The 25,853-nt window shown below is 44.6% G+C and overlaps 1 protein-coding gene across 1 annotated transcript in view; it reads left to right on the plus strand.

Moving 5' to 3' along the window:
* Positions 1-25,853, plus strand: part of PDGFC (platelet derived growth factor C) — a 209,376-nt gene that overhangs the window by 180,382 nt on the left and 3,141 nt on the right. The window contains exons 4-5 of the mRNA XM_060246607.1: positions 4,928-5,135; positions 25,115-25,332. Coding sequence (XP_060102590.1) covers positions 4,928-5,135; positions 25,115-25,332 — 426 coding nt within the window. The remainder of the gene's footprint in view (positions 1-4,927; positions 5,136-25,114; positions 25,333-25,853) is intronic.

Genomic DNA, 25,853 nt, shown 5'->3' on the forward strand with positions numbered 1-25,853 from the left:
TTGGGCTATACAGGTCAGGGCAACAGTTTATACATTTGATGGGAACATGACCTCCCCCACCCCAAATGAGACATTAAACAAACCATTCAGATAGCTATTCAGCAGATTAGTCTTCAGTTTATGCAGATAAAAAAGCCTGCCCATGAAAGGAAAGCAAGCCCAGGTCACAACTATGTGAGTTTACCCTCCCTAGACAACTCTCCTCTAAGCTCTAGCTGTGCTCTAAGCTCTTAGGCTGGTTTTACTAAGACTTGCTTTCAGGGCACTTTATTCATATAACAACTTTAAAGAAATAAATTTCTGTTCACCAATTGGAAAATGGGAGACTAAATTGCAGGAAAATTACATAATCTCCTAAAGACTGTGCAATCTTCTGAAAGAAAGCTTGAATCTTAACGTTATTCTTCGTAGTGGTATCTGTGTCTTGCCTTAATTCTTCACAGGAAAGGGTTAATTCCATACCCTCCCAGTTTTGTGCTGTGGAAACCAGGATATAAAGCAGCAGATCTCTGGTAATTCACTGAAAATGTGGGAAGAGAAAATATATGAGACATAAATCAATAAAAAGATAGCTGTGTGTGGTAGTACTGGGTCCTGGAGCCTTCAGAAGTATTTCCAATAAAGTCATTGATAATATTTTTTTAATCACTGTAGTGGTCATTGCATTTAAAATATGGATGAAGTTACATGAATACAGGCAGAAATATTACAGCCATAAGTCTCAAAATAAATGTAAAGCATAACAATTTCGAGTGTTATGCTTTTTGTGGAACTTTATTGTTTTCAATTTGTTTTCAATTTCTTTGATATAATATTGATCACATTTGCCATATATCTTTTTTTTAAAAAAAATGCTTTGTGTTACAGAACATTTTCAAGTAAAGGATATTTTATTAATTTGAAATATTTCTATGCTTCCTTCCCCCCCAATTCAGGGTTCCCAAGACAGTGAACATTAAAACATTTCAAACATTGAAAAGCATTTAAAATACAAGTATACATGAAATAACAAAAAAACACAAACGGAGCAAGGTTAATAAGAGTGAGGGAGTATATTCACCCGAAGGTAAAAGAGAATGATAGAGGGCGACAGACAAACCTCCCTGGAGAGGAACTTACAAAATTTCAGCAATACAATTGAGAAGACTCTTTCTTGGTTGCCACCTGTCTATCCTCAAATGGCAGGGGCATCCATAGCCAGAGGGATCAGGTATGTTCATACAGGAGCAAGATGTCCTACAGGTATGCTGGTCCCAAAGTGTAAAGGGCTTTAAAGGTCAATACCAGCACCTTGAAAATTGGGCCTGGAAGCAAACTAGAGACAATGTAGATAGAACAGGATTGGAATGTTACAGCTAGGGATGCCAAATCCAATTCAAGAAATATCTGGGGACTTTGGGGGTGGAACCAGGAGACATTGGGGCAGAGCCAGGAGCAAGGTTGTGACAAGCATAATTGGACTCCAAGGGAATTCTGGCCATCACATTTCAAGGGACTGAACACCTTTTCAATGCCTTCCTTCCATAGGAAATAATGAAGGATAGCAGCACCTTCTTTTGGGGCACATAGAATTGGACCCCCTGGTCCAATCTTTCTGAAACTTGGAGGGTATTTTGGGGAGAGGCATCAGATACTACGCTGCAAATTTGGGGCCTCTACCTCAAACAACAGCCCCCCCCAGAACCCCAGATACCCGCAGATCTATTCTCTATTATTTCCTATAGGAATACATCTCCATAGAGAATAATAAAGTTCCCAGCAGATATTTCCCTCCCCTCTCCCTTCTTTCTGATGACCCTGAAGCAGGGGGAGGGTCTCCAAACCAGGGGATCCCCTGCCCCCACCTGGGGATTGGCAACCCTAGTTACAGCCTATGACCCATTCCAGTCAATGTTCTGGTTGTAACAATCTGTCCCAATTGCAGCTTCTGGACAGTCTTCAAGGGCAGCTCAACACAGAGTGCATTACAGGAATCTAATGTACATGGATCTGTATAGCTGGGGAAAAGTTTTATGGATTTTATTGGGCGTTTTCGCACTCACCTTCAGCCGGCGCGACCCCCCTCTTCACCGCGCAGGATCTGCGCGGATTTCGCACTAAATGCCGCGGAGCAGCCGGAAGAGCCGGAAACTCCCGTTGCAAAAGCCGCGCAAACGGAAACTGCTTTTTGGCGATTTACGTTTGAGCGGCTTTTGCGCCGGGAGTTTCCGGCTCTTCCGGCTGCTCCGCGGCATTTAGTGCGAAATCTGCGCAGATCCTGCGCGGTGAAGAGGGGGGTCGCGCCGGCTGAAGGTGAGTGCAAAAACGCCCATAGTGTTTATGTATTTTAGGAGGGTTTTCTCATGATGTGATAGCTTTGATATTGGTCTATGACCATAATAAAGTTTATTCAATTCAGTTCAATGTACATGTATTTTAAATACAGGGGGGGTATACCATATTTTAGCAATTTACTCTTAAATATAGCAACTTTAGATATACATATAAGGGAAGAGCTGGAAATGAAAAGTTACATAAATACAGCTGTTCAAACAAAAGTATGTAGGAAACAGTTAATAGAGAACACAGCAAGAAAATCTTACAATACAGCTTCATGTGAAAAGTGCAAGATAGTACAGCCCTCAATATTTTTTTGGATTGTAAACTTTATTTTTTTTTCCTGAACAGGGCTATTAAAGTATTGGTAGAGATCAGCCTTCATTCTTAAGTTTTTAGTGTCAGGTATTTTGATGTGATACCTACTTACATGTGGCATCACATTTTTAAGATCTGTACCAAGCTTATAATTTCAGTTGTTCCATTTATTGGGCCAGGTTGAGGACATTTATTTATTTATTTCTTGGATTTATATCCCGCCCTCCCCGCCAAAGCAGGCTCATGGAAGCCCTTACCAAAATCTAGACCTGGAATATCTGTCTGTGTATATATTTTTAGCCTGCTTTTCCTGCACAAAATTCAGGGTGGTGTACATTGTTCCTTCACATACACACTTTTACTTTCACAACAGCCATGGCTTAGTGATAGAGCATCTGCTTGGCATGCAGAAGGTCCTAGGTTTAATCCTCAGCATTTTCAGTTAAAGAAACTGGTAGTAGGTGATATGAAAGACCTCTGCATAAGATCCTGGATATCTGCTGCCAGTCTGAGTAGACAATGCTGACCATGATGGACCAAGGGTCTGATTCAGGATAAGGCAAATTCATGTGTTCATGAAGTGGTTTAAGCTGAAAGATTGTCTAAAAGTCATCCAATGAATATATTAAGGCATTTGCACTCTACTCTTCCCCATGGCTCAAGGCAGGATACAATACATAAATATATCCAAGAAACACTAAATCCAAGTTCTCCCCAACATACCACAGTGCCTGCTACTTACTCTACATTAAAAACTATAGTAAATTAAATGACCTGATGGTGTCTTCTGAAAGTTTCCAAGAATGCCTCCCACCAAAACCTGAGAGCAGCCACTGAAAAAAATGGGCCCTATTCAATGGCAGGTAGACTACTTGTAGTGAGGGAATATCCAGAAGATGGCAAGCTAAAGCCCTGGTACACAGGGATCTATGGGTAGAAACAGTGCCTTAGTTATGTGGTTCACAACCTATGGATGACCTTCAAAGGGTAAAGCAAGCACCTTGAATTCAACTTGGAAATAAACTGGCAGCCAGTGAAGCTGTTTTTAAAATAGGCAAGATGTGTTCTCAACAGTCAGCCTTAACAACATTCAATCTTTTGTATTCTGGACTAGCTGCAATTACTGGTTTGTCATCAAGGACAGTCCAATGTAGAACATGTTACAGTAGCTGATAAAAGTCACCCCACCAACCTGCTTTTCAGACAGCAAGGCTAGGCCCACAAATACCCCTGAGGATCTGCTGATCCACTCCAAATAACCAAACTGCACTCAATCTGTGAATGAGTAGCATCAGCCTTCCCAAGAAGCATTACTTCTGCCTTGTCTGGATACAACTTCAGCTTGTTCTGCCTTAGCCACTTAACATGGGCTTGAAACACTATTCCATGGCTGTATAACTATTTGAACCCTGCATCACGTACTATTGTATTTTCCAACCTATGCTCCCTGAGTACAGCACTTGGGGGAAAGACATTGTTAGGACCTGACGAAAGGCAAGAACTTGAGCTGGAACTTAAAATGTAGCAGAATTGTTTTGTTGGCCAGGCAATAACAAACTACTAATGATGGTATTACTATCAGCTGGTGATTCAGTCTGCCACCAACTTCCAAGAGATGCAACAGGAATGGGAAGTCCAGCTGTTGTGTGGTCAGGTCTGCCTCACTATGTAGCCACCAAATATTCTATTTCCCTACACAAAGTTAGTGTTGCTCTGTATTTCTAGTCGATTAAAATATTGAACATGTTTAGAAAGTTTAAGTATCACTAATGCCAGGAGTCTTGACTTATGTAAACTGTTCAGTAAGTAATGGCTTTTCATTTGGTTGTTGCTTTGAAAATTTAGATTTCTATTTCTGAGAATATTGATGATTCCTTCATATCGATATTCAACAAAATATGTAGACCAGTTCCTTTATCTACTTATCCAAACCATTTTCCTTAATATTAAAATATAACTTGACAGATACATATACAAGCATTTTTACAGGGAGTAATTGCTTGTAATAGAGGTATATTTTTCCATCAAGGCCATTATCTTTAATAATTTCTGACATCCCATTTACCATTCAGCAAAGCAGTATAATAGGTTGTCATTTTATAACACAAAATTATTAGGAGGAAACCACTTACTGAAAGTTGGAGGTAAATTACTAAAAAAAATTTTTTTTGACCAGTTATCACTATTGATATTATTTAATGAACTATGTAATAATATCCTGTAGCTTTGAGTTTCCAAATGGATTGGCTTCAACAGGGTTCAGATTTTAATTGTCATCTTTATCTCATTGCAGCATCAGACAGAATCTGCCAGCCCCACAGTGTTACCACCTTCCGCTTTCTCTTTAGACTTGCTAAACAGTGCTGTGGCTGGATTTAGTACTGTGGAGGAACTTATCCGGTACCTTGAACCAGACAGATGGCAGTTAGACTTGGAAGACCTGTACAAACCAGCTTGGCAGCTCCTTGGAAAAGCATACATTCATGGGAGAAAATCTAGAGGTAAGCAGCTGTTTATGATTTTGCTTGTTTGCTTATTTGACTCTCATATTCTAGCACAGAAATGTTAATGACCTGACAGAACTTACAGTTAAGTATTCCTTCTATATATACATTGTATGTACGTCATCATCCTGCAACCATTACATTTCACCCCACTCAGTAGAAGATGTAAGGCAGAGGTGATGAACTCATTTGTTATGAGGGCTGGTTCTAACATAAATGTGACTTTGTTGGGCCAGACCATGCATGCCATAAAATGTCACACGAGGTACCAGAGATACAACTTTATAAAGGTGATTTCAGATGTCCAAATGACAATAGCAGGTGAATGACAATAGCAGACTTGATTGGATTAGGTGTGATACACAGAGGGGTAGTAAATATGGAGATACCAGCGTTGGTAATGAGATAAGAAATCTAGGTCTCAGTTCCATCCAGGAGGATTCAGTCCAGGAGGATGTAAAGAATAAATGGACATAAATCTGACATTAGAAACCACAGCATTCAGTTGCTGACCTTAGAGTAGCAGCACTCATACAAATTAATTTCAAAGGGAGCTTAGAAAGAGAGACTGCTGAATTGCAGTTGATAATGAAGCTCAAGAAGATAATGCATTCTCCTAGACTGGAGTTAGAGCTCGTTTTCCTGTTTCTTTACCAATGTGTGCTATTATCATTTGGCATCTGAAATAAGTGTTCTAATTCATAATTAGGGTCTTTTTGAAATAATCTGACGAAGACGGAGGTCCTGTCTCTAAATCGTTACAGTCCGGGATCAGAGGTCTTACCAACCTTCGCCACTCATGTTGCCGCCAAAGGTTAAAAGCTTAGGGGTGCTCCTGGATCCCTCTCTAACAATGGAGGCCCAGGTAGCAGCCACTGCTAAATCAGCCTTCTACCACCTTCAGCTGGTAAAGCTGGTCCCTTTTCTCAAACACAATGACTTGGCGACAGTGATCCATGCTACGGTCACCTCGAGACTGGATTACTGTAATGCCCTCTACATGGACTGCCCTTGTCTCAAAACCAGAAGCATCAAATAGTGCAGAATGCTGCAGCCAGGTTGTTAATGGGGCTTCCTTTATGGGAACACATTCAACCTCTGCTGAAAACACTGCACTGGTTACCTATTGCCTAGCAGGTTAGCTTCAGGGTAGTGACAGGCTCGGGGCTAGGGGTTCTTGTGCACCTAGGTCATGGCCATTTCTGCTGCCCTCCATAGCGTCCTCTCGCCACTAACGGCCCGATGACATCACCAGAAGTGACATCATCAGACCGCACGCTCTGCACAAATGCTTAGCTGGGAGCTTGGGGAGGTGCAGGGAGGCTGGGCGGATGGGCATGGGGGAGGCAGATGGGCAACAGCAGCAGGGAGACAGACTTCATCGGGTGCAGGGAGGCGGGCGGGCAGGTGGGGGGGAGGCGGACGGACAGGGCAAGATGGATGGGAGAGGCAAACAGGCGGGGGAGGCAGGTGGATGGGGGAGGCAGGCGGGGTAAGACCAACGGCATTGGGGAGAGTGAGACAGACTTGTGCAGGGAGGCGGGGAGACGGGTGTGGGCAGGTGGGTGGCAGTGGGCGTGGGGAGAGGGGCGCCTCATGGCACCCCTAGGCCAAATGTCGCCTGAGGCTGTCGCCTACTTGGCCTACTCCCACGTGCCAGCCCTGGGTACTGGTTATTACCTTTAAAGCCCTATATGGCCAGGGACCTGAATACCTTAGGGACCACCTAGGGTCAAAGTGCTCTCTTTCTCCATATGTTCCCCAGAGAGCACTTTGCTCAGGGTCACAAACAGGGTGGATAAAAATCAATGTTTTTTTTAAAAAATCAGATTTTTAAAATAAAATGCTTTTTGAGGAAAATATATTATCATCCAAAGGTTATTCCATCGTGAAATAAGGATTAGTTTTTAATTCTGAAGCATAAGGCTGTATATTCATGCAATGTTTAAATTTTTTGGTAATTCTATTAATTCATTCACAATGTCATACTCTTCCAGAGGTTTCTGTAAGATTACTGGGCAGTTTCTCTGTGTACAAGATATTATCACAGAACACAGATACTTGGTTTTGCAGTTCTCAAAAAGCTGTAATTTGTGTCTGTAGAGATCACATGCCTCTTCTACACAGTAAAATGTTATAAAATGAACAGAGTTGAGAAACAGACCTTAATCTCATTATTCTACAAACCTATGTACACAGAGTCAACCCCTTAAGTGCTAAGTTTCAAAAAGTTCAATGAATAGAAGAATATTGCTTGGTGTGGAATAGATGTGCACAAGAAGAAACTTAAGTGTGAGGAGGGAGGAGCAAGCAGTAAAAATGAAAGTGAAAATTTTTGAGCAGAATACTCCACAAGACTTTGGCTCTTTTGTGTGTATAACCCGAGGTTTATCACATTATTCTTTTCCTGGAGGAGAAAACCTATAATGGCAGCAGGCTGTAAAAGAGACCCAGTTTGGGAATATTTTAATGAAGTTCCTCTACCTATTGGTAAGGCAGGCATGCGTGCAAAATGCAAACTGTGCAACAATGAAATGCATGGCCTGGTGGCCCAAATGAGGCAACATCATGAGAAGTGCTATGATGAAGATGACAATGGAAACATGTTTGAACAGGCAGGATCTTCAGGTTGGTAAACATTTTTATTTAATCATCTTTCTTAAAGAGTGCCTTGAATTGTCATGTTTGAACAAAATTATATTTCTTATTATAACTGCATGTTACTGTCATTTTGATACAGTTATGAAGAAAAGCAAATATTCCTTTTTAGACAGTGCTGAATGGCAATGAATACAATAAGCCAGTTTGGTGTAGTGGTTAAGTGTGCGAACTCTTATCTGGGAGAACTGGGTTTGATTCCCCACTCCTCCACTTGCACCTGCTGGAATGGCCTTGGGTCAGCCATAGCTCTGGCAGAAGTTGTCCTTGAAAGGGCAGCTGCTGTGAGAGCCCTCTCCAGCCCCACCCACCTCACAGGGTGTCTGTTGTGGGGGAGGAAGATAAAGGAGATTGTGAGCCGCTCTGAGACTCTTCGGAGTGGAGGGCAGGATATAAATCCAATATCTTCTTCTTCAATATCTTCTAATAAGCAGAAATTGTATAAATAATAAAATAACAGCATTGATTTTTTCTTTGTTTAGGGAAATTCATCATCAACACTAAGGATTCTGGAAACTATCCACCTTCAAGATCACCATCTTGTTCTACAGTTTCAGAGTTATCTATCCAGGATAGTGTTTCAGTTGCACCAGATACATCATCATCAGACACCCACAGTATATCACCTGAAAGAAAGCAAAAAACCCTTCCCTCCTGGAACCACCATAGATAAGTTTTTGATAAAAACCAGCAGATTAGAAAAAGAGTTAATTGACGAAAAAATTGCCCAGTTTGTTTATGCAACAAACTCTTCTTTCCATCTGACTGAGAACCTACACTTCATTAATATGGTTCAATCACTGAGACCAGGATACAGTCCACCCAGCAGAGCAGGTGTTTCAGGGAAACTGCTGAATAAAGTGTATGATAGAGAAACGGAGCAATGTGCAACAGCTCTGGAAGGTCAAATTGTTAACCTAAGTCTTGATGGGTGGAGTAATGTCCACAATGATCCAGTTGTATGTGCTTGTATAACAACAAAAGAAGGGAAAGTCTTCCTTTCACAAACAATTGATATGTCAGAAAATGCACACACAGCAGAATGCTTACAAGAAGTGGCAGCAAAAGCTATAACGTGAACAAAAATTCAAATGTCTAGTATGCAGTTTGGTCACAGATAATGCTAAATTTCAGAGGAAATTTAGAAGAGCAGAAAGGGAATACAAAGCTAATAACACCTGGTTGCAGTGCTTATTTGCTGCACGTCCTAGTCGAAGACTTCAGTGTTCTAGAAATAACGACTAATGTTGTTTATATTGCTAAATACTTCTGTGACAATCATTTTGCTGTAGCAGCTCTGAAAAGAATGGGTGAAATCAATCTAATGCTCGCACAAGATGTTAGATGGAACTCTGTGGTGGACTGTTTTGAGCAGTATAAGAACTGGTCTATTCTGATGACAATTTGTAAACAAAATCAAGATAAAATAGATGGCACTGTCACTGCCAAAATCCTCAACATTGGGCTTAAGAGAAATGTTGAACATATGGTGAGCATCCTGAAACGCATTTCTGAAGCTTTAAACAAAATACAGAAAAATAGCTGTTTTATTACTGATGCTGTTGAAATTTGGAAGGAACTGAGTGAGCACTTAAAAACAGAACTACACATTGACAGAATTAAATTACAAGCATTAAAAAAATGAATGAGAAAAGCACTGTCTCCAGCTCATTTTCTGGCAAATATTGTCAATATCCGGTACCAGGGTCAAAACTTAAGTGCTGAGGAAGAGGAGTTAGCTATGACATGGGCATCCAGCAATCATCCATCTGTAATGTCAACTTTAATAAATTTCAGAGCTAAGGGGGAACCATTCAAGAAATATATGTGTGCTGAAGATTTTTTAAAGAAAGTCACACCAGTGAACTGTGGTGGAAGTCACTTAAGCACTTGGATTTAGAGACTATTCAAATAATGATTTTACTTTTAACAGCAGTAGCTTCTCCTGCAGATGTAAAAAGAATATTGTCTTCCTTTGGACTCATTCATTCTAAATTGAGAAATTGTTTGGGATCCAACAAAGCAGGAAAGCTTGTTTTTCTTTTCCAGATTATGAACAAAGAAAAAGAATGAAGATGAAGATGATGAGTGAGTTTAAGAGGACAGTTATTTAAGTTTTTCATGTGTAGGCTGGGCTACCAGTTTAAGTTTTGGGCAGCCCAATCCTAATCTCCATGGCAGCCAGCCATGGCATAGTAGACTTCCTGAGAAATCGGCACGCTCGAGTGTGGGGAGGGGAGTAGCGTAGCTTGCCGCGAGGGAGACCTTTGCCATGGCAACTTCACTGGTGTAGGACTGGCGTAGGTGTGAGAGAGAGGCAGAAGCAGCCGGAGGGGAGGGCCAGCCCACCTTCCCCGGATTGGCCAGTTCTGGCACTGCGGCTCATGACAGGGGTGGGGAGAGGTGGCCCTGGAGAGGCTGATCGCCATCCCCAACCCACCCCTTGACAGAGAACACAGCCAATCACGGGCAGACTGTCAAAGGCAAAGGAGAGATGTCCCACAAACATGGGGAGGGAACAGGAGTAAGGCTGGGCATGCATGCACGAGAAGCCTGGCTTGATGTCGAGGTGGGGGCAGGGGAGGGAGGGGGAAGTGCAAGCTGCGCGGTTGGCTATTCCCTGACTGCCCCTGCCCACTGACAGACTCAATGGCAAGTGGGCAAGGGGAGTCTTGTGCGCTCCCAGGAAGCCGCAACCAAGCAGAAAAAACAAAGCGCAGGAGTCTACAATCAGGAAAACCAAGCAAAATGCATGTACTGGAATGAGTAGACAGAGTCGCGGCATGCCACTGCATTCCACAGGGAAGGCCTCCCTGGCAGGGACGCAAAGTCGCACCCTGATGCTTCCTGCCACTTGCAAGGAACTTCTCCCCCAGTGGCAGCAGGACACAGAGTGTGAGGCACCAGCCATGTGCCTATAGCATCATCCCCCCTCCCCTCTAAAGCGTTCTAGTATTGACATTCAAAGCCTTACGCAGCCTGGGACTGACATACCTGAGGGACTGCCTCTCCTCATATGAGCCCCAAAGGTAGCTACGATCTGCCAATCAACATCTTCTGGTTGTCCCTGGCCCAAGGAACGTCCGTCTTGCCTCAACCAGGGTGGAATCAGCTCCTGGTGGAGATACGGGCCCTACTGGATTTGTTACCTTTCCGGAGGGCCTGTAAGATGGAACTGTTTCACCAGGCGTTTGGCTGAGGAGGGTGGACACCCTCTGCCCTATTGCCTATACCACTGGCAATCCTCCCCCACAGTGGTCGGTACTATGGTATCTGGGCTGCTAACTCTACGCTAACCTGTACTTCAAGACCGCCGCCTATATCATATTGTATTGGGCTATGTCGTTGTTTTAACTGTATTTATTGATTTTACTGATTTTATTGGTTTTCTGTACTGTATCTGTTTGATTTTATCTGTATATGATCCACCCTGAGCCCATCTGGGATAGGGCGGAAGATAAATGAACCAAATAAATAAATAAGCCTGGCTGTGCCCCTGACACCTCCTCCTCTTGCTCTGGCGTGGCTTGCTCTGCCGGACATACGCTTCCACTCAGGCGCAGCCCTATGGTGCCGCCGCTCTCAGGCGGAGCGGCACTCTGGCAGCCCTACACTCATTGGTCTTAAAGATGCTTTCTTTGTATATCTCCCATGGGATCCAGGGAACTGGGCAAAGGAAGCTCTGGCTCTTTCCTTCCTTCCCAGGGGACCAGGAGAGGGAGGAGCCTTAGCCAACAGAGGAAAGAAAGGCTTGGCGCAGTAGCTCTGCTGTGCAATTAAGAGAGCCTGGCAAAGCAAGCTATTCCTCTCCCCTTCCTCCCCAAGAGAGGAGCCTCAGCCAATGGAGAAAATAGCTCTGTAGCTCCTGTGCAATTCAGTAAGCCTTGCAAAGCAAGCTGTTATGCAGAAAGAAGCAAAAGAGAGGGAGAAGGATTTAAATCATTAGTCAGTAAGACTTGATTTAAATAATAGTTTTCTACAAAAAGACTCATATTCACAATTAGATGATTTCATCTTTAGAATAACAACTGTTCATATTAGTTTTACAGTTATATAAAAATATTGATTTTTAATACTATTAGAAGCACATTATAGATAGGTAATGAGGTGAATTATCTCCAGTTTAATAGCATCTTTAAGACCAATGAGTGCTAACATTTTAAGTATGTTTTAAGTTTTTTAAAAAATGTATATCTCTGCTACTTAATCTTAAATAGGTACTCACATGGCCCGACCCAACATGGCTCGGCCCAACAAGGTCTCATTTATGTCAGAACTGGTCTCATTTATGTCGGCCCAACAAGGTCTCATTTATGTCAAACTCATAACAAATGAGTTTGACACCCCTGATCTAGCCCATAACAACAGACACTACTTGGCCCACCTCAAATGCACAATCATGACCTTAGGACCTTTCTCTCAATGGGACATCCAGTAGTAACAGCCAAATAGAAACACTTAACATGGACTGAATTGGCAGCTAGCCGCCATTACCAACACATTAATATGTTCTATTTTAAGATCGTAATAGTACCTGATATTGTTTTGTTTTTATTCACTATGTATTTTTGTATTTTTATGTCTGTGGTTTATATGGATACTGGTTTTTATGACTTTGTGGAATGTAAGCCACCCTGAACCTGCTCCACCGGGGAGGGAGGAATATAAGCCAAATAAATAAATCCAGATAGGAACAGAGAAATTCAATCTTTTTAAAAAATATTTTTTTCTGGAGTAAGCCAAAGCAATTTCCTCAGTGTACATTGTGCTCATCAGAAGAATCTGTCTGCCCACCCATTCTGCCTCCCACCCACCTAAGAAGAAGAAGAAGTGTGCTTGCACACAAAAGGTTATACCTGGAGTAAAACATTGTAGGTCTTGAAGCTGCCACCATGAGACTCTCTTTCTTTCCCCTCCCTTCCTCCCCAAACAGGAGGGGCAGCCCCAGAGAAGGAAGCAGAAGCTTTGTGTGTGTGTGTGAGAGAGAGAGTCTTTGTCTCTCCCGCACACAAAGCAGGAAGCAGCCACAGAGCTTTCTATGTGCCTGTGTGTGAGAGAGAGGAGAAAGAGGGGGAGGGAGGGAGGCAGCAAAAATTCTTTGACCTGGCCAGACCAGATCAGTGGGAGTATAAACAAATATGATAAAATCTTCATGCATCAGGAAGGAGGTGTCTTTTCCTTGGGTGCTGTGTCCATGAGCACACATCTTTCCACTAGTAAGACAGCTATTGGCCATGTGCTTGCTACACAAGAGCTGTAGCAAACTTCAAGGTAATTGAAACATTAATTGTTTGTAATGCTTGGAATGAAACCCCTCATGTTTCTTATGTTTGTTTTGCCAGTTAAGTTTTTAAAAATTCAATAAAATTTAAACTGGGAAAGAAACTCCATAGGGATCTGTAACACCCTAAGCAAAAGGAACCTGTCCTGTTTCAACACCTGATATGGCATATATAGAGAAAGGAACAGAGAATTTGCATTTTATCCATTTCTTTTGGAATCCCGTGCTCAATCTGATGCTGTGCTAAAAGTATGCTTTTAAACATTGTCTTTTTAATAAATACTTTATAACTTTCAATATGAGCTGTGGTTCTCTATACCATTTAGGCCTCCATCATTTCATACATGCTATTTTAAAAGGAGCGTGTGGGGAAAATTCAGGCACTTGGCAAGTGGCCATTCCACCAGGGGCACACAGGCAGTAAACTGTCCCCATGGTCACCAAATGCTGGGTAGTGGGAAACTCAGAGACAAAGCCTCAGAACTTGAAAGGAAAGCTCTGGTTCCCAACCCTCCCACTGAATAATTCCTGAAAAAGACCAGGTTGTGGCAATGAGCTCCCAAGAGTAGGAGAAAAGCGTCTCCATGTGTAAGAAAAACCCAGGAGGACAGGGCAAAAACAGGGTCTGCAGGCCAGTTCCGCCAAAGTGCTCTCTCAAGTATTTTTTGCTTGAGTGCAGCCAGGACTGACTTTTTGTCCAGCAAGGCTTCTGATTGGCCATTGGAAATCTGATTTACTGTGCAGATTTTAAAAAGTTGCTTCTGTAAAAGCTACCACCACAGCACAAAAATCTTAATGGTGTGACTGAAAGTAAACTTTGTATACTAAAGAATATCTTTTAAAACAATATGTTCAAAGGGCATCCTGCTTATGCACAGTTTCTGCTGGAAATGTTGAAGAGCTACTATTACAGTTATTCATGACTTCACTCCCTGACATTTTGTGGTTGGCTCCACTTCCTGTGTGGTCATTTTATGGTTGCACTCACAACCTTTTGTCAGAATTGTAAAGGTGCCCACAAGCTCAAAAAAGCTAGGAAACCCTGGACTTCTTGGACCTTTGTCCAGTACATCACTGCTGCTCTTCAGTATCATTATGAGATAGATAGATAGATAGATAGATAGATAGATAGATAGATAGATAGATAGATAGATAGATAGATAGATAGATAGATATTAAAAAATCACTGTTATGAGAGGCAGAGAAAATAATAGATAAGAGTAGATATTTTGCACTTCTTCCAAAATAATGATTTTATTCATGATGGTAATAAATTGTATTATAGAATCGGTGGGTTCAGATTTCAGTTGGGTTCAGGTTTCCTGTTAAGACACATTCCCTTACATGCATGAATTACCTGGGAAAAGTTTCTTTTAACTTCTGTTTGGATTAGCACTTCCCAGCAAAATCTCATCCTGAGGCTAACTTTACCACGTTTTCTCAAAAGGAGGACAACCCTGAATGTATATCAAAAAGATATCCCTGGACATAATGTGATCCAGCTCTCCACTTCCTTTTAGCATAATCCATAAAGCATGGGAACAGAGAGAGGAACATGCCCCCCTCAGCTGGTTTGTGAATCAGCAAACAGCCAGTGAGCCAGATGTGGGGGTGCACTCCCTTTTCTGCCTCCATATCTTCTGCTAGCAGCTGGATAACATGGAGGTAGAGGGCAGTTTGCAACCTCACTAGGCAGCCATCAAAGCACACTCCTTTCTGTGCCTATGTACAGAGGCAGGTTGGTGGCATCTAGCTGGCTCACTAGTCTGCCTTCTGGACTCTTCTTATGGCTTTGTGGGCAATGCTCCCCCAATCACCTCACTGGTGTGGAAAAGCTATGAGCTGACAGAAAAGAATGCCGCTATATATATATATATATATATATATATATATATAAAGGTAAAGGCAGTTCTCTGTGCAAGCACCAGTCGTTTTTGACTCTGGGGTAATGTTGCTTTCACGTTTTCACGGCAGACTTTTTATGGGGTGATTTGCCATTGCCTTCCCCAGTCATCAACACTTCCCCTCCAGCAACATGGGTACTCATTTTACCGACCTCAGAAGGATGAAAGGCTGAGTTAACCTCGAGCCAGCTACCTGAACCCAGCTTCCGCTGGGATCAAACTCAGGTCATGAGCAGAGCTTAGACTGCAGTACTGCAGCTTTATCAGTTTTTGACGGTGCGCCGCTGACGGCGGTGGACAGGGTCAAGAGCCTGGGGGTACTATTGGAGCCTTCCTTAAAAATGGAGGCTCAGATAGCAGCCACTGCCAAGTCGGCTTTTTTTCATCTTAGGCGGGCAAGGCAGTTGGCTCCCTTCCTGGATCGCGACGACCTAGCAACAGTGATCCATGCTACGGTCACCTCGAGGTTGGACTACTGTAATGCCCTCTACATGGGGTTGCCCTTGTGTCGAACTCAGAAATTGCAGCTGGTGCAGAGTGCCGCGGCCTGGCTGTTACTGAGCCTCCCAAGATGGGGGCACATACGACCGGGTCTTCGGTCTCTGCACTGGCTCCCAGTAATATACCGAGTTCGGTACAAGGTGCTGGTTATTACCTTTAAAGCCCTATATGGCCTGGGACCTGCCTACCTGAGGGACCGTCTCTCCCCACACGTTCCCCAGAGAGTACTGAGATCGGGAAACCAAAACCTTCTCGCTATCCCCGGGTCAAAAGAAGCCCGCCTTAAATCCACCAGGGATAGGGCTTTCTCTGTTATGGCCCCTACATGGTGGAATCAGCTGCCAGAGGAGGTGAAGGCCCTGCAGGACCTTGTTCAATTCCTCAGGGCCTGCAAGACAACCCTCTTCCGGCTAGCTTACACCTGACTGACGAGAAACTTAATGTAGCTTTCCAGACTTCTGTTATATATTCTGTTATGATGCTTAATGTTTTAAGGTTTTAAATGTTTTAAATATTTATACATCTAAATGTTATTAATTTTATGTTTGACTCTCTGTTTGTAAGCCGCCTTGAGACACTTTGTGGGAAGGGCGGGATATAAATCCTAAATAAATAAATAAATCACAAGGGGCTCTGTATATATATTAAAATGACCAACAAAAACCCTACTACTTTTGTTTTGTTTTGCAAAGCCAAAAAAAGGGGAGAAAAGGCTGTCTTCTGGTATTTCATACTTGCATATTTGGTACTGTGATTTGCACATTTCATAGCTTAATGAATGAAGATATGCAAGCATACCCCAGACCTTTTTACTGCTAATATATATAAAGAAGTTAAATCATATGATATGTGGAGAAATGATTTCAAAGTCATTATTTAGTCTGGTTACTAAAAAAGAAATTCCTAGTACAAATGAAGAACTCTGTTTATGGTAAATAAGACAAAAAATACTGTTGTTACCAAGAGGAATATTTTTTGTTCTATTGTAATCTTTTAGAATAGGCTGTAGCCTAAATAGTTATACAATGAAAAGTTTTTTGAGGGGGAAAAATTTATTTCTTTCCCAAGTGTTTATGTTTTTAATAATCTTCTGTACATTAACAGGTATTGAATAAAATCTGTACAAAAGCAACTCCTGCACAACAATGCAAAGAAAGAAAATGCTATCAGAATAAATATTTTAAAAGGTTATAATTAGACTCTGAAATAGAATTTCCATTGAATAAACACGTCCAAGTATTGCCACATCCATCTTTAAAAGACCACCCTCAGACTGCATTACCAAGTCTGAAATATAATAGCCTAAGGCAGAAAATGTGTCCCATTTAGATGACATGGTATTAACAGTTGACATGTAGAATTGTTACAGAAATGAAACGTTTGATTTTTAATACTATGTGAAAGCGTTCTGGGTGTGTGTGGGGGAAATCCATTCATTGAAAGCTAGTGAGTTTTGGCGATCTGAATGTGTTGATGATTTAATTAAAATACACCTTAGGCTTCAAATACTATAGTTTAGATAGTTCAAATACTATAGTTTCTCTTTTGTTTTGTCACTTTAATTATGTTCTTTTGGCAGCAATGGAGATGTAAAGAAATGCTAAGATCCCAAAAGTTAGTACTGATTTTTTCAATTTGAAATAAAGTCAGGATTGGGACAGGAGAGGTGATTTTCATTTGGACATTTTATGACTCTTCTGAGTGAAACAACATGGAGTAATAATTTGTAGAACTGTGAAACATCCTTTGAACAATTCCTGACCAAAATAAATCTAATCTCATGTTTTGGAAGGACAAATTTTATTTATTTTATTTTATTTATCTCCCGCTTTCCCCACCGAAGCAGGCTCAGGACAGCTCACAACATAAAACTCCACAGTAATAAAATATACAAGCTATAAAATAATCCATTCAATAAAATTATACGTTCAGTAATTAAAACCAGCATTTCATGTAATTTGGTGCTAAGATCTAAGTATTATTCCATTTTTCCAGTGTGACAGCCTTCCATCTGCGCTGTAGGCACCATGTTAGTTAAAGGCCAGCTTGAAGAGGATGGTTTTGCAGGCCCTGCAGAACTGGCCAAGATTCTGGAAGGCCTGCATTTCTTCTTGCAGCTGGTTCCACCAGTGTGTGGGGGGGCAGTAATCGAAAAGGCCCTTTCCCTGGTGACTTTCAGTTTGGCCTCCTTCGGCCCGAGGATTACCAGTAGGTTTTGGGAGCCAGATCAAAGTACCCTCTGGGGAAACTGGCAAACGGTGGACCAGGGGGCAATCTCAGGGGCAATCTCATCTAGCTGATGGTGGGTAACTTGGGTGAAGGTGCAGAGCCCATGTGCCCAGGGATATCGGCCCCTTCCCAGCTGCTTTGGCAACACCAGTTATAGGCTGGGGGCCGCACTTTGCCCTCCCGGAAGGTGGGAGGTTGAATCCTGCTTCCCGGCCATCCGGGAGTTAGAGGAGGGGGCGTGGTGTCGGGGCTATAAAGCCCCGGCCCCCGCCCATGGGGCTCAGTCCACTCGTGGCTCTCGGCAGGGAGAGCCACGTCGTTGGTGTCAGCGCCCGAGGCTTGAGCGCGGGGTGGCAAGCGACGCGGCGCAGGCCTTTACGGCGCGATTGCATGTCGGGGCCGTAAAGAGCGGCTCGGGGCAGCTCGGGGAGATTGCTCGTGGCTCTTGGCAGGGAGAGCCACGTTGTTGGTTGCAGCGCCCGGGGCTCAAGCGTGAGGCGGCAAGTGACGTGGCACAGGGCTTTACTGCGCGGCTGCAGGTTGGGGCTGTGAAGAGCGGCTCTGGACAGCTCGGGGCGATCGCGTGAGCGGCAGCTGCTGGGCGGCACGAGTTTGGCCGGTTCGACTGGGACGCGGAGTTGTATTGCGGGGGCAGTAGGAGCATGAGTGGGGGGGGTGTAGGACACATGGTGAGGCCGGAGGGCCCCCACCCCCTTTTTTTCTCTCCCCCCCCCCCTGTGGCTGAAGAGTGTGGGTTCCTTTTGCAGTCTGACCTAGAGGGCCAAGGTAGTCCGATCGCATCAGATCTAAGAACCTAAGCAAGGTCAGTTCTTCTTGGGCTCTCTGAGGGAGAGCCACGTGCAGGTTCGCACCGTGAAGGCCGGGTCGGCGGGGCCTCGGAACGGCGAGGGACGGTGCCTGTCGGCCTGGGGCTAGATGCGAGCGTCAGCTGCAGCGCAAGTGGTGGTTTTGGAGCGCGAGCGCTGGCCATAGCCTTTCCCCCCTCTTTTTTCCTTGAAGATTGGTGAAGTGTTCGGCGGCCAGGAAGCTGCCGGTGGCGCACGCGGCGGCCATTTTGTGGGGCTGATTGTTTTAAGGCGGCAAGAGGGAGGTAAGACACGTGCTGCGGCTGTTGGGCACGACCTGCGGCGAGTGCGGCGGCCATTTTGTGCTGCTTCTCTGTTCTCTGGGCAGTTAAAGGGACGGGAGAATTATTGGATGGGAGAACACTGGTTGCCAAACCAATTTTTCATCATTGGGAGTTGCAGGTAGGCGCCCCCCCCCTCCGCTTGCGGTCTTGGAGAAGGGGTGGTGGTCTGGGCGCAGTGCATCTGCTTGGTAAGCAGAAGGTACTGGGTCCAGTCCCTGACATCTCCAACTAAAAAGGGTCCTGGCAAGTAGGCCTGGAAGCCTCCACTTGAGACCCTGGAGGGCCGCTGCCAGTCGGTGTACAGAATACTGACTTTGAGGGACCCAGTTTCAGTATAAGGCAGCTGCATATGGTCATAAGTTAAGTTACTGCTCCCCCCTTTACCTATAGGAAGGGAGGACTGATAATTTTCATTTCCTCTTATGGGTAGTATTGTGTGTGTACACACAACTTGTACATTGAACGCAAAGCCTTGTTGGTCTTAAAGCTGCCACTAGGTTCAAGCGTTGTTTAGAGGGAATCAGCCGCCAAGAGGCAGGTACAGCAACCTAGTTCCTCATGTGACTTGGGTTTGGAAGCCCAGCTTTGTCAGGCCATTAAGGGCCAGGGGAACAATTAGGAGCAGCAGAGGGGCGAGGCAGGTGCTCCCACATGGGAAGGGCACCGCGGGGCGACAGGCCAGTTGCTTCAGCTAACTTTTGAAAGGGAGGTACCAGCTCGGCTCCCGGCGTTGCAGGGCGGAGCCGGGGACGCAGACATGCGTTAAGAGCTGCTAACGGGGGCCGGGGGGGTGCTTATGCATCGCCTCAAGGCCAGAATCTTGGCGGGTCCGCCCCGCAGTTCCCCCGCTGACAGTGGCTAAGACATCGTCGCAGGGCGCTTCTGCTTCTCTAGCTGCGACAGGCGAGCCGCCATTGTGGGGGTAACACTAGTGGTTACAGCAGGGAGAGTGGCTGGGTTACCAGCAGGGGGGCAGGGAATTGCCTTCTTAGCCTTATGGGCCGTTTCCTTTCATGTCTTCCCATATGGGGATATGGTGCCGCCCTTGGAGGACCACTTCGCAGTGGCTACCTGGTATAAGACTCCGTGGGGCGAATACGTGATGTGTTGCCCCCCGTTGGAGAGGCGGATAAGAGGGGCAAAAGGTGACCTAGATGAATAGTAGAAGGAGGAGCTGCAACTGGGAAAGGCAGCCAGGGCTGGGTCCAATTGGCCGCCAGGTTTCTTGATCTATGTTTGGGGTTATAGCTGCAGCTCTGTTCGATGTTGAGACTTAGTGCAACGCGTATATACGGACTTCGCTGGTGCGGCAAGGTTGCAATACAATAAGGCCTTCATGATCGGGGCTGCTGTTACCCAGGGGCCCCCCCTTGTGACCCGATTAAGCAGCAGCTTCGGTGGTAGTTGATGCCCCCGGAAAAGCCCAATTCAGGTGATGGGGCTGAGAGCGGGCACCTTGGGCATAAACAACAGATTTGTGGAGGCGCCTGCAGTGTAGCGGGCCCCCGTGGTGGGGGGAAGTAATCAGTAGCCACCAGGGAAAAGGTGACTCAGTCTTATAGGACCGAGGTTATTCAGGCGGTTGTTGTGCAGTTACCCCCCCGATGGTGGATAGGGCCCATTAGATGGACGGTTTTACCCATGGGTTTAGGATCCCGTATCAAGGACTTCAGGCCCTTGTATGTCTCCTAACTGTTGTTCGGAGGGGGAACTGAGTACATGGTTACCTGCTGAATATACCTTTGGAGTTTGAGGAGGGCAGCGTCCTCCGTCAGTACCCACATTACGGGTATCCCCCTTGGGGGCGTCGCCTAATAAAGTGACAGGGGAATGGTGCCTGATACACCATTTTTTTACATTGGGCCGGAGCAGTAAAGGATTCCATTCCGGAGGTACGTTGTTCAATCAGGTTCACCTCGTTCTACCAATCGGTCAAGGAGGTTCTGTGCTGCGGCGGTGGGGCCGCAATGGCTAATGCGATTTTAAGTTAGTGTTTCACTTTTGCCCGTGCAACGAGAAGATGTCTATCTTCCAGGTTCTTTGCCTTGGAAGGAGGTAGTACATGAATAGGGCCTCATCCGGAGGATGCTTAGGGTCCAGTGCCGCTTGGTAGTGGTTAGTTCCCTTTAGGGAGTGTGCACTTCAGATCAAGCCTGTTCTCTACCGGGATGCCTATATTTCGTTGGCCCTGCTGGTTCAGGGCAAGGTGACTAGTTGTTGAGGTCATTTGTGGTCCTGGCACGGGCGGGCTCGGAGTTCCACTGGGCCCACAAAGAGACAGAGTGCATGCAAAGTTGTGGCTCCTGGGTGGGCCTTCTTGCAACACCTATGTGATGCCATGGGGCTCCTGCGGTTCCTTCTCCCAGAATACGAATGACTGCGGGATTGCGGATGGATCTAGAGGATTGGACGGAATTTGTGGAATCCTTCAATGGAATCTCCTCTTGGAGGAACGACTTGAAGTTGGAAGCTGAGATCCAGATATCTCTGGATGCGGCGGAGTATAATTTAGTGAACATTGCGCACAGAGCAATCGCTCAGGGTGGTTTGGCAGCGTGTTGTGCTGTGATTTTACCCCTTTTGGAGTTTTCTATTGTAGTAGCCGTTTGGCTTTGGGGTCAGCAGCCGACCCTCCATGTGGTTGGGATACCGGTTATCAACTCTTTGTCTTTCAGGTCACCGGTGGTGATGAGTGGACATTTATTTTGTGATGCTTCCATTTGTTTCCGGCAAGGTATGTTCTGGGGGGAGCAATGGGGGTGGCAGACGCTTGATCTAGTCAACTGATTGGGCGTTTCGGCCAGCTCGCTCTGGAAGCGGACTTGTAGCCAGCGGGAATGTGACTGGAACGTTGGTAGCTTGGGAGCCGGACGTCGGTACGGCAGTCAGACTAGCATGGGCCCCAAGTAGCGAACAGCATATTAGGGGGCAGAGTTGAAGTCCCGGGTCCTTTTTGGAGTACTGCATGGGTCTTGGACACCTAGCCATATATATATTATACGTATATATATTATCAGCGGTATATATATTATCCAATTTGGTATCTATCCTGAATCGACCAGCAGCATAGGGGTTCCGCCATTATGACTGGTTAATGTGCAATGGCAGAGCTGCGCCCAGTCAGGGCCTTTGAGCAGTATTTACTGCACAGGGGTGAGGGTGTTGACCATTGTCATTACGACGAGGCCCCCCTCCCCTTACAAAATATTAATTTTGGGCAGTGTCATGTAAGGCATTAGCGGAGCTGGGATTGGGGGGGTGTAAAATTTGGAACGCATGCGTGGAATTGGGCTGCATCTACGGTGGCATTAATGGTTACACACACCCCGCCATACCTCAAATTAGGCGGTGGTGGTCAGCAACCTTTAGGTTATGTTGCACGTGGTCTATCAGTGAGTGCATTGGGGGGCACGTGAACAAGGAGCGGCCCACGGGCATGATTTTCAGGTTTGACTGTTTTTCAGGTGCTGGGGCTCGTGGAGTGAGGTGGCGAATTCTCATCTGCGAGCACGGCATGGTTTTGGGGGCCCACCGGGCCGAGAGATGGCCAGTCGGTACCCAGCGGGGTCCCAGCGAGTGGGCGACAGCTGGGCGGCTTGGTCGCCGCGGCCTATGCTGGCTGGGGATCATGCCTCTGTAGGTTATTTGCAGGTGCAAGATGATCTGCGTGCCATTATGCAAAGATAGCCAGGAGTCATCTTGGTTTGGAGGCATTTATGCCTATACGGTCTGGCGGTCCACCCTGTATCCCGGGGGGATTGAACGTGCCAGACTTAAGGCCAACCAGGCCTAGTGAAAGCCTTGAAAGGGGGGGTTGGACATATTTTCTCCACCCTTCCATGCAGGTTGAGAAGACTGACCTGTTTCGGTCGGACGGTTTTAGTTATCTGAATTGGGTACCCGGGCCCCCTTTTGAACGAGCTAAGGCATGGATTGCGGTCGGCTCTGGGCTGTCCGGTGGGGCACTAATGCCTAAGCAGAGGCTTGGCATTGGCGATGGCAGGATGAGGTATTGGCTACAGTCTTTTCAGGGGAGCAGCTATGGCTCTGCACCAGTGGGTGCAGGTGGTCTGTATGAACGGTAGATGGGTTTCACGGCTCAATGCTGGGAGTGCAGATCACGACAAAACCTCACCGGGGCGGATCTTTCCTGAGTGATTGATGCCAACAATGGTGGAGGTGGAGTTTGGGCCTGGCTGCTCAGCACCAGTCAGATGGTAATGGCCGTGTGCTGGGGGCAGGGTGGCTTGCCCTCCTAGGGCAAGGCGGGGTCCTGGGTTGTGACCCCAGGGCTTGTTCTTGTAGGCCTATACCTCTTGCCATCCTTATTAGTTCAAGTTATGTTTTAATAAAGCGGCCCGGGTTTTTTATCCAACACACTGTGTCAGCCTCTTTATTCCGACTGGGGGGGCAAAGAGCTGAGGAGTCAGAACAGAACAGTGTCAAGGGGCAGAGCCAACAAAATATACTGATTTATCTAAATTGATCATCCCTGTTTCCCTCTCTCTCCCACTCTGTTTTCTCTCTGGCTGTGTGATCTACCAAAATAGTGCAAGTGTAATAAGGGTTCAGAGAGGTTTTAGTTTCCTTTACTTGTTGTAAAACATAGTTATAATCTTAATATAAACAGATGTTTTAGGTTGATTCAATTATCTTTACCTCTGAATGGTATATTTTGAAATTGTAAAAAGTTTTATGCTAAAAAAAATCTGTATTAAAACAATCCAAATTCAGCTATTTGAATAAATGTTAAAATATTAGTCTCTGGTAGGTTTATTCTCACTTATATTTACAAAATTTTGTGTTTATTAATCAGTATTTGTAAGAAACTATTTTATTTGAAGCTAGCTAGTAGGAACATTTTCTTTTTTGGAATATATTTGTTTGGAAAATATATATATTTTCAAACTTTCAAGCTTATTCGTATCATTATTTTTATTTTCTGAACTTGTTCTAAAAAGGGTCTTTTGACTGTTGTGTCAAACAAGATGAATGAATGGGAGCCCAGTTCAAAAGGTGTTTAAATTTTCACATTCTAATGGGCTTTATAGTTCAATTCACATGGTAAAGCCATACAACCTTTTATTTTAGTTGAGTAAACATGCTGATCTTGAATTATATTAATGTACTGTGGATAGGTATATTGGTTAACAGCTTATGTTGTATATAGTTTATCTCAAATTTAAGGCTACTATGTTCTGCTTAGGATTTTTATTTATTTGTCTATTTATTTAGGGGGTTTTTTACTTTATTGTTTTGTAAACTATGATAAAGTTTCAATAAAAGTTATCTTTATTTTTTTTAAAAGGACTACACACACACCATCTCATCTAGTCTTATGTTGTACAGTGTGTTACAGTATATTTATATTTTGGACAAGACAGATAGTGGAAAGGAAGGGAGAGATGAAGAGAAATTCCCATTTCAAAAACTTGATGATACAAGTGCAAAAAAAGTACTAAAAAGAACTTCTGGCAAGCTACTCATATAAAGTACAATATATTGATAAGGTGCATACTGCAGCAGAATAATGTATTTTGACAAGTGATGAAATCTAGTTCTCAAATTCAGGTAGCTCTGTGTGGCCCCTTCAAACTCTGAAGTTGCATCACCCAGAATATTTAATTAAGATTTAGGAGTTGGAACACAACCAGTGGCATAATTATATTGATCACCTGAAGCTGCCTTATATTGATCTGGACCCTTGGTCCATCAAAATTTGTTGCCTGCTTTGACTGATAGCAGGTCTGTAGAGTCTAAAGAAGGGGTGGCCAACGGTAGCTCTCCAGATGTTTTTTGCCTACAACTCCCATCAGCCCCAGCCAGCATGGCCAATGGCTGGGGCTCATGGGAGTTGTTGGCAAAAAAAATCTGGAGAGCTACTGTTGGCCACCCCTCATCTAAAGTCTTCCACATTACCTTTTTCTTGATCCTTTTAACTGGAGAGGCTAGAGATTGACTCTAGGACCTTCTGCAGGTTAAGCAAATGCTCTGCCACTGAGCCATGGCCCCATCCCATTGACATACCAAGCGGAGTCATGAGACTGAGAAATATCTGTCTATCAACTAGGTAGGAGTAAAGCTAAGTCTCGTACTGCTGAAGAGTCCACATCGCACAGAGCCATGGACATTCAACGGTTCTGTAGTTAGCAGGTCTGTTACTGAAAGTGAAGAGATAAACTAACGTGCGTTTATATTGGTTAAAAATTGGTGAACAACTAACAAGATATATTTGCTTTTTGAAATTCTTCAGTGGTTGATCTGAACCTTCTGAAGGAAGAAGTGCGAATGTATAGCTGTACTCCTCGCAACTTTTCTGTGTCACTTCGGGAAGAGTTGAAGCGAACAGACACCATCTTTTGGCCTCTTTGTCTGCTGGTTAAACGTTGTGGTGGAAATTGTGCCTGCTGTCAGCATTCTTGTAGTGAATGCCAGTGTGTCCCCACCAAGGTCACCAAAAAATACCATGAGGTACAGTGCTTTTTTTCTCCCCTTTACATATATTGTAACAAATAAACAAAAACTTACAAACAATCACTAGGACAGCTGTGTTTGCCTGTTGAAGCAAAAATGTGAGGGTGATATGGATGTGACATATTAATCACCTCATTAATCTCCAGGGTTCATTCAGCTGACCTGGCTGGCTACTGTCCTTACTGCCCTATGTGCATCCCTCCCAAAGCTGTGCTTAGCGGAGTAAAACAGCCATCCCAGATAGAAGGAATGTACCATTCTTTGGTCAAGGATATATGATAGATCCAGAGACCTGGTTTGGTGTAGTGGTTAAGTGAACAGACGGGTTTGATTCCTCACTCCTCCACCTGCAGCTGCTGGAATGGCCTTGGGTCAGCCATAGCTTTCGTAGGAGTTGTCTTTGAAAGGGCAGCTGCTGTAAGTTCTCTCAGCCCCACCTACCTCACAGGGTGTCTGTTGGGGGGCGGGGGAGGAGATTGTGACCACCCTGAGATTCAGAGTATAGGGTGGGATATAAA

The sequence above is a fragment of the Heteronotia binoei genome, chromosome 9 (genome assembly GCF_032191835.1).
Source record: "Heteronotia binoei isolate CCM8104 ecotype False Entrance Well chromosome 9, APGP_CSIRO_Hbin_v1, whole genome shotgun sequence".
Lineage (NCBI taxonomy): Eukaryota > Metazoa > Chordata > Lepidosauria > Squamata > Gekkonidae > Heteronotia > Heteronotia binoei.